Source organism: Larimichthys crocea, unplaced genomic scaffold (genome assembly GCF_000972845.2).
Source record: "Larimichthys crocea isolate SSNF unplaced genomic scaffold, L_crocea_2.0 scaffold214, whole genome shotgun sequence".
Taxonomy (NCBI): domain Eukaryota; kingdom Metazoa; phylum Chordata; class Actinopteri; family Sciaenidae; genus Larimichthys; species Larimichthys crocea.
The window spans coordinates 546,299-555,712 of record NW_020852853.1 but is presented as its reverse complement, the minus strand read 5'-3'; the positions used below and the strand labels follow the sequence as shown (position 1 = coordinate 555,712).

Below are 9,414 nucleotides of genomic sequence, written 5' to 3'. Positions count from 1 at the left end.
GGGACGCACCATGGGACACAACGGAGGAGAATCAATGCGCGCGCTGCCCTGAGCAAATAGTAAATATTCGAATATTCATTTTTACGTTCGAATATACATATTTTTATCATATTCGAATAATATTCGAAATTCGAATATTAGTTTACCAGTCCTACACTTTGTCTGGTATAGTATCGTGACACTTTGTCTGGTATAGTATCGTGACACTTTGTGTCAGCATCTGAGACTGTCTCTGAGACTGTCTCTGAGTCTGTCTCTGAGTCTGTCTCTGCGTCTGTCTCTGCGTCTGTCTCTGCGTCTGTCTCTGCGACTGTCTCTGAGACTGTCTCTGAGTCTGTCTCTGAGACTGTCCAGGTGGATTCATGGACTAAACTCTGATCATCTACCTGTGCGTGTTCTCACTTTGTTTATTTCATGAACCAGCTTCTAAATCTGAGTCTGAGAGAGACAGAGAGACACGGAGTAACAACACAGAGAGCGAGCGCCTGCCTCCATACAGCTGTCATTAATCAGAGAAATAAAACGTCCTGATTGTTTCACAGTGGGTACATTCAGCAGGTACAGACACGCCCACAGCAACACACCTCAGCTCCCCTCACTCCTCCTGTCTGAATGTTGATAATACTACTGTACTTTCACTGCATTATCCTGATCTACTGTACTTTTACTATGGATACTTAAAGTACTTGAAGATGATAATACTTCTTGTGTCACATCTCTAACGAAGGAAACACGCTGCAGGATGACCTCATACAGCCGAATTAATCTTTACAGAAATAAAACCTCGTTAAAACTTCGTTTGATTTCTAAAGTATCAAACTTTACAGGACAGTCACGTCTTTAATTAGCAGGCAGGAAATAAATTAATTCTTTTTATTATTATTCTGAATGATCTGCTGATTTTTGACCAATCGGAGGAGCTGCAGATAAACGAGAGTGAACTGGTTAATCAAGTCACTGTTTTATCTCTCGTATGAACGTGTTGTTACTGAAGTGACTTTTTAAACGAACTATGAAAGAGTTCAAGGTTCAGTTTATTTATCCATCCAGACATCACAATCACCTGATTTCAGCATGTTGATATCAAAAACATGACGCATAAAAACGAGAAACTATTTTCCATCATAAAACTGTTGAAACTTTGATGCTATGTGAAGTAAAATGAATCAGGAAAGTTATTTATGTTTCTTTTTGGTTCTACATGAGTTCTCACAGTAACGTGTGTGTGTGTGTGTGTGTGTGTGTGTGTGTGTGTGTGTGTGTGTGTGTGTGTGTGTTTGTTTTGTTTCACAGGGCAGCACAGAGGGGTGGAGTCCAGTCCCACAGCCAGGTGGTGAGTCCTGACACGCAACTAGACGTGTGATAACATGAGTGAAGTTTGATCCTGTAACTTCTGTTGTAATAATAATAATAAAGTTTAAAAATAATAATAAATAAATAAATTAAACAGTTTTATTTTGACAACAATGAAGTGAAAGAAAAAAAGTGTCAGGCAGCATGTTTAAATAAATATAATCATAAATATAATCATGGCTACTTTGGTTTAAATTTAACAGTTAAACCAAAATAAAAATAAAATCTGTTAATTAAGTTCAGTAACAATAATTAGTTTTAATCATAATTGAGTTGTATATGAGCAGCTGTATGTGACATGTTGAGTTCAATAATACAATCAAAACAAAGAATTATAACTGACATCAAACTTTGAAGTTTTGGAAAAATCTAATTTAATATTCAGTTACACTTTGATGATCTTATTTCTAAAGTTTGTTCATGTTTATTCGTACAGTGATTCTTCTTCTGACTTTCTTTATATCATCAGAGTTTTTATATATTTCATCAGATATGATAACAGTTGTATTAAAGTTTAAAGTCTTCATTTCAAATGAAATCTAACTGTTTCATGATAATTAATTCAGGTTTGTTTGTTTCAGAGTTAAAGTTTTATTAAACTGTATCAAATATTTTCTGTTTGTCTTCAGCGGCACTTTAATGCTTCAGTTGGATGGTTTTCCTACTGGAGACGGTGTTAAGGTAACATTTATTATTAAGAATCATTCATATTTACTGTGTGAAGACCAGCAGCTGTTGTTCTCTTGGTTCTGCTGGTTCTGGTCCACACTGACTGTACGGCAGCAGTGACACTTCCTGTGACCTTGTTTGACCTTGACAGGAAAGTATTATTGTCAGCATCACACAGGAAGTCCTTATATGGCTGCATCTCATGTTGCCATGACAACAACGGGCTACTGTATGATTTCTGTTGAACCGGCTGTTTGAGATCTCTCTCCTGTTCCCTGTGTGTGTGTGTGTGTGTGTGTGTGTGTGTGTGCGTGTGTGTGCGCGCGCGTGTGTGTGCGCGTGTGTGTGCGTGTGTGTGTGTGTGTGTGTGTGCAGGCTGATCGATCAGCTGGCAGACTGACTGGATCCATGATGGAATTACAGACGTTACAGGAGGCTCTGAAGGTGGAGATCCAGATCCATCAGGTACTGCTCCATCAGGACTCTGGGTCAGCGGGTTAGAAGAGTCAGTCGGGTCGGTTTGAAGTCACGGCACGTTTCAGTCTGAAGAGCAAATGATTTCATAAAACACTTGAACAGAAGATTTAAAGATGTCAGACATTTGTTCTTCGATTGAGTGTTCTGAAGCCACAGAAAACTTTTAAACGTGACGTTCTTGAAATAACCTCATACGTGTTAAAAATGACACGTGCCAGGAAACTGTTCTTGGTCACTTCCTTCAGTCTATTAACACCTGAACCTGTAGGACTGATCAGCTGATCTCAGGTCAGATCAGGTTTTAATATTAAATCAATCAATCATGTTCAAAACATTCAAACTTTTAGTTTCTGTAAATGTTAAAATTTCAAACGGATTGAATTCATTTAGTTATTTCAGCGTTCTGATTACATTACGTTATGTTATGTTATGTTATGTTATATCAGCTGTGAGTGTGAATTCAGTTATTTCTTTATATACAGGAGAAGTTTTCATAAACGTCAGAGGACACAGTGTGACGATGTCACTTTACCTTTACTTCAAACTTCATTCAGTTATTAATCTTCTCTTTGAAACATTGAACAATAAAATAAAATGTGTGATGAAGGTCCAGCAGGTTGCTGCCATATCTGCTACTGTAATCATTTTATCAGTCATTGTAATTCATTGTCATTTTATCAGTCATTGTAATTGTACAATATGTTTGTGTTGATTTGTTCTGTACACTGACATCTATTGCACGTCTGTCCGTCCTGGGAGAGGGATCCCTCCTCTGTGGCTCTTCCTGAGGTTTCTTCCACCTTTTTTCCCTGTTAAAGGTTTTTGTGGGCAAGTTTTTCCTCACTGGAACCGAGGGTCTAAGGACAGAGGGTGTCACTCCCTGTACAGATTGGAAAGCCTCAGAGGAAAATGGACTTTGTGACTTTGGACTGTACAAATAAAATCTGATTTGATTTGATGAAGAGCTCAGACAGGAATTTCTGCACAGTTATAATAAACTTTATTCATACAGAGCTTTTCAAAGTAAAGTTACAAAGTGCTCTGCATGGTTGGAACATCTCATGTTGGTTTGCATCCTGACTGTGTGCAGCTTCCTGCCTGTAGTTCCTGTTTGTCTCCAGCAGGTGCTGCTGTGATTTGTAGTTTTCTGACTGTGGTCTTCTTTTTCTGCAGAAACTGGTTGCCCAGATGAAGCAGGACCCTCAGGTGAGCCCGTTTACTCTAATTACAGACGTGTTCATTAATGAATGACTGTTATTCATGAACGCCACAGTGGGGTCCTCAAAGGATCACGGACAGTACCTCATACTGCTGTATAACAGGCTGATATGCACAGATATATAGATGCTGTAGATCTGTGTAGATTAACAAGATATAAAAACTGTTTGTCATTTTCAGAACGCAGATCTGAAGAAGCAGCTTCACGAACTTCAAGCAAAGATCACAGCACTCAGTGAGAAACAGGTGTGTTATTACACACACACACACACACACTGATAATGAGGCATTCAGCAGATTTCTGTCTGCAGGAAGTTAATGACTGGAAAAATATGTTTAAATCATTTAGGTCTATGTGTTTGTTGATGTGTCGCTGTGCTGTGATTGGTCGCTCGCCCTCTTTGGATTGTGACTGAATGATGAATATGTTTCATCCAAAATGGAGAAACCTTGTCTCTTTTTAGTCATCTAGTGTCTCTTTGTGGTTGTTTTTTGTCTCTTTGTAGTCATCTTATGTCTCTTTGGGGTTGTTTTTTGTCTCTCTGTGGTCGTCTTGTGTCTCTTTTTGGTTGTCTTGTGTCTCTTTGTGGTCGTCTTGTGTCTCTTTTTGGTTGTCTTGTGTCTCTTTGTGGTCGTCTTGTGTCTCTTTGTGGTCGTCTTGTGTCTCTTTGTGGTTGTTTTGTGTCTCTTTGTGGTTGTTGTGTGTCTTTGTGGTTGTTGTGTCTCTTTGTGGTCGTTTTGTGTCTCTTTGTGGTCGTTTTGTGTCTCTTTGTGGTTGTGTTGTGTCTCTTTGTGGTTGTTTTGTGTCTCTTTGTGGTTGTTGTGTCTCTTTGTGGTTGTTGTGTCTCTTTGTGGTCGTTGTGTCTCTTTGTGGTCGTTTTGTGTCTTTGTGGTTGTTGTGTCTCTTTGTGGTCGTTTTGTGTCTTTGTGGTTGTTGTGTCTCTTTGTGGTCGTTTTGTGTCTCTTTGTGGTTGTTTTGTGTCTCTTTGTGGTTGTTTTGTGTCTCTTTGTGGTTGTTTTGGGTATCTTTTGGTTGTTTGTTGGGTCTCTTTGTGTGGTCATCATATGGAGGTTCTGAGTCTGATGCTAATCTTCTGACTGATCATATGTTAACGTTCAGGTCACGTGTTCTTATATGTTGTTATGAAAGCAGTTGGTTTTTGTTTTTTTTTTTTTTTTTCAGTTTTTTCTGAATCTTTTGTTGTTGTTTTTATTTTTAACCTCTTTGAGCAACGAGCTTTTTTTATCTCCTCCCTCCATGTTTCATTTTGTTTCACATCTTCCAGTAGAACTCTGCAGAATCACAGAGACTGGTTGCAGAATCAGACTCTGTTTGTAGAGGAGCTCTGGTGGGTTTTTAAGGTGTATAACGGTTGGAGGTTGAGGTGGATGTTAAAATGTGCTGAGGACGATTGAAGCAGATTATCAGTGGAAAGTTTGTTTTGAGTTTGTGCTCACAGAACATCTGACAGTGTTTCAGGTCTGTTAACACGTGAGTTCAAGTCTGAATGAGTTCATCATTGAATCGTGTGAACATGAACTGTGAAGGCTCTGCAGCAGATTTTAGACTATTAACTGTGAGAATCTGTGACGGCTGAACAGAAATCAGGTGACGTGACCATGAGACTTCCTGACCTCTTCTTCCTGTCCCATCCACACAGAGACCCTGAAAACAAAAACCAAACTCACATCTCAGTTTGTCCTGCTTGTCCTGCTTGTTGTGTCTTTTGGCAGCATGTCTGTTAGCTTCATGTGGTGTCAAAAGGAGAGACAGCAGTGGTCAAGCGACATAGAGGGTGAATCAGAGAAATAAAAAGTGTGACATGAGCCTGAACGCCTGATTTGATGTGAATACGGACAAAAAGTGAAACACAGGGCTGTTTGTCGAAGAGTCTCTGTCCTTTCATGAACGCTTTAATCGACCTCGATGGAAACATGATTAAAGATGTGAAGGAGTATTCAGCAGGATGTGAAACTACAAAGTCGTTTGATGGACTACAAAAAGCTCCATCTTAGATGGTTCTCCTTGTGCGCTCTGACTGTGTTGTTGCATGCAAACTTGGTGTTTGTAGCTGAGACCCTGGAGGAGCTTCTCTGTGGACAAGTTTCAACTGGTCAAATATCTGCAGACTGTTGAGTTAAAGAGGATCTCACTGTTTACACTGCACAGCCTGCATACACTGAAATCTACCAAACCATTTCTGTTCTGAAATCTGTGATGGTGCAGTGTTCAGTCCGGTGTCAGCAGGTGGTGCTGCAGCAGTGACGCTAACTCCTGTTGACCCACACTGACCTGTGATCAGCTGAACGGTGTCTCTGTCATTCGTACGTCTGTTCTCACACTGTGTAACTTTGCACCGGGAAGAGGAAGAGGAAGAGGAAGAGGAGAAGTTTACAGGCTCGAACAGGAGCTGGGCGAGCATTAGCAATGTAACCAGGCTCAGCAGCTTCTATGGACATGATGGCAGAGGAGCAGAGAGTGAAGAGGACGCTGACGGAGGAAGCTAAGAAGAGAAAAGGAGAGAGTGAGCGAGCAAGAAGCCGCCGGACAAGAGTAAATGTGGGACTGACTTTTAGTGGTTGGTGAGAGCTTGGTGAAATAAAAGGCTGAAAGACAGACGCCGAGCTGGGCTGACTGCTGCTGGACTAGGCAGTGATGTTAGCTGCTGCTGGGTGTTGGCAGAGGGAGCTGCTGCAGGAACTCTCAGATCTATAGTGAGCAGAACTGCTGCGTCAGCCATTTTGAAAAGCCAAGCATAAAGAAGATCCACAGCAGGAGAAACTCAGTGAACAGCTCAGTGATCAATAACTGTGACAGACGTAACAATCTCTGCTCCGCCCTGATTGGCTGCTGCTACAGCTCGTTAAGAGAGCGGAGAGATGAATAGAAGAAGAAACAGGTCCACATTGTGATGTAGGGGGTCACACACACACACACACACACACACACACACACACACACACAAAGCCGGCACTGACGTACCAATCCAGGACTCAAAGATAAAGCACATCTGTTGCTTAGCAACACTTGACTCTCAAGCAGCAACTTAATGCAGTGACACACAATCATAAGAAAGAAGGCTGCAGACCTTCATCAGACTGCTGCTACAGGGTCACTCCACCAAACACCAACCCACCTTCCAGTGACCCAACAGAACCTCTGAACCAGCAGTGTCCAGTCTAACAGTGAACACGGCGACAGAACCTCTGAACCGGCAGTGTCCAGTCTAACAGTGAACACGGCGACAGAACCTCTGAACCAGCAGTGTCCAGTCTAACAGTGAACACAGCAACAGAACCTCTGAACCGGCCGCAGGTGTCCAGTCTAACAGTGAACACGCGACAGAACTCTGAAACCGGCAGTGTCCAGTCCTAACAGTGAACACAGCGACAAGAACCTCTGAACCGGCAGTGTCCAGTCTAACAGTGAACACGCGACAGAACCTCTGACCGGCAGTGTCCAGTCTAACAGTGAACACAGCGACAGAACCTCTGAACCGGCAGTGTCCAGTCTAACAGAAACACGCGACAGAACCTCTGAACCGGCAGTGTCCAGTCTAACAAACGCGACACAAGCGACAGAACTCTGAACCGGCAGTGTCCGGTCTAACAGTGAACACAGCGACAGAACCTCTGAACCGCAGTGTCCAGTCTAACAGGAACACAGCGACAGAACCTCTGGAACCGCAGTGTCCCAGTCTAACAGTGAACACGGCGACAGACCTCTGAACCAGTCTGTAAGTCACCTCGGTACTGTCACGTTATTTCCTGTTGGTCTCAGAGGCTTGCCGGAGCTGACCGGTCCGGTCCAACTGCTTAGCCCGGTTCTGTTAGCATGCTAACAGCCGATTCAGTTAGCAGCAGTTAATTAGCAGTTAGCTACTTAGCATGTGGTTAGGCTAACAAGTCGAAATGGAGAATCCTGCTGCTGATTGACTTCATTGTGCCTGACTCCTCTCCTTGTCTCCTCTCCTTGACTTCTTCCTTGTTCCTCTCCTTTCTCCTCTCTTGACTCTTTTCCTTGACTCTTTCCTTGACTCTTTTTTTCCTTGCTCCTCTCCTTGACTCCTTCCTCTCCTTTTGACCCTCTCCTTGTACTCCTCTCCTTGACTCTTTTCCTTGACTCTCTCCTTCTCTCTCTTGCTCCTCTCCTTGACTCCTCTCTTGACCTCTCTCCTTGTCTCCTCTCCTTGACTCTTTCCGTGAGACTCCTCTCCTTGACTCTTCTCCTTGTCTCCTCTCCTTGACTCCTCTCCTTGACTCCTCTCCTCTCCTTGACTCCTCTCCTTGACTCCTCTCCTTGACTCCTCTCATTGACTCCTCTCCTTGAATCCTCTCCTTGTCTCCTCTCCTTGACTCTTTTCCTTGACTCCTCTCCTTGTTCCTGCTCCTTGACTCCTCTCCTTGTCCTCTCCTTGCCCTCTCCTTGTCTCCTCTCTTGACTCTTTCCTTGACTCTTCTCCTGGTCTCCCTCCTGACTCCTCTCCTTGTCCTCCTCTCCTTTGTCTCTCTCCTTGACTTCCTCTCCTTGTCTCCTCCTCCTTGGACTCTCTCCTTGATCTCTCCTTGTCTCCTCTCCTTGACCTCTTCCTTGACTTCCTCTCCCTGTCTCCTCTCCTGTCTCCTCTCTTCCTCCTCTCCTGACTCCTCTCCTTGACTCCTCTCCTTGACCCGTCTCCTTGATGACTCCTCTCCTTGTCCTCTCTCTCCTTGACTCCGCTCTTTCCTTGACTCCTCTCCTTGCTCTCTCTCCCTTCCGTTGACTCCTCTTTGACTCCTCCTTGACTCCTCTCCTTGACTCCTCTCCTCCCTTTCTTCTCCTTGTCTCCTCCCTTGACTCCTTCCTCGCTTAACATCCCTCTCCTTGTCTCCTCTCCTTGACTCCTCTCCTTGTTCTTCTCCTTGACTCTCTCCTTTTGTTTCCTTCTCTCCTTGACTCCTCTCCTTGTTTTCTTTTCTCTCCTTGACTCCTCTCCTTGCTCCTCTTCCTTAACTCCTCTCCTTGACTCCTTCCTTGACTCCTCTCCTTGACTCCTCTCCTCTCCCTCCCTGTCTCCTCTCCTTGTCTCCTCTCCTTGACTCCTCTCCTGACTCTTCTCCTGACCCTCTCCTGACTCCCTCCTTATCCTCTGTCCTTACCCTCGCCTGACTCCTCTCCTTGTTTTCTTCTCCTTGATCCTCTCCTGTTTCTTCTCCTTGACTCCTCTCCTTGTTTTCTCTCTCTTCTCCTCTCGACTCCCTCTCCTTGACTCCTCCTCCTTGTCTCCTCTCCTTGTCTCCTTGCTCCTTGACTCTCTCCTGCTCCTTCCTTGACCCCTCTCCTTGACTCCTCTCCTTAACTCTGTCCTTGACTCTTCTCGATTCTCCTTGTCTCCTCTCCTCTCTTTCACTCTCCTGACTCCTCTCCTTGACTCCTCTCCTTGTCCTGACCTCTCCTTGACTCCTCTACCTTGAACGCTGAGGGAGCGGAATGGGGGGAGGGGAAGGAGAAAAGGAAAAAAAATAAATTCATGACTACGTTTCCTCTTCTCCAGGGGAAGGGGGGGCGATGGACGTCTTCTGTGGGGGAGGAAACGGCAAGAGGAAGGGGGAGGTAATGTGCAGAATGGAACAACTGGGAAAAGAAGAAGGAGAGAAGAAAAGGGGGGGAAACAAGGAAGAAGGGAAGAGGGATCAGCATTAGACAAAAAGAAGAAT

At 43.8% G+C, this 9,414-nt stretch overlaps 1 protein-coding gene across 10 annotated transcripts in view; it reads left to right on the top strand.

Moving 5' to 3' along the window:
• Positions 1 to 9,414, top strand: part of phf21ab (PHD finger protein 21Ab) — a 28,377-nt gene that overhangs the window by 4,984 nt on the left and 13,979 nt on the right. For all 10 annotated transcript variants that reach the window (XM_027275795.1, XM_027275793.1, XM_027275791.1 and 7 more), the window contains exons 2-6: positions 1,294 to 1,333; positions 1,983 to 2,034; positions 2,398 to 2,487; positions 3,673 to 3,705; positions 3,898 to 3,963. In XM_027275795.1, the coding sequence (XP_027131596.1) occupies positions 1,993 to 2,034; positions 2,398 to 2,487; positions 3,673 to 3,705; positions 3,898 to 3,963 (231 nt within the window). In that variant the 5' untranslated portion in view covers positions 1,294 to 1,333; positions 1,983 to 1,992. The remainder of the gene's footprint in view (positions 1 to 1,293; positions 1,334 to 1,982; positions 2,035 to 2,397; positions 2,488 to 3,672; positions 3,706 to 3,897; positions 3,964 to 9,414) is intronic.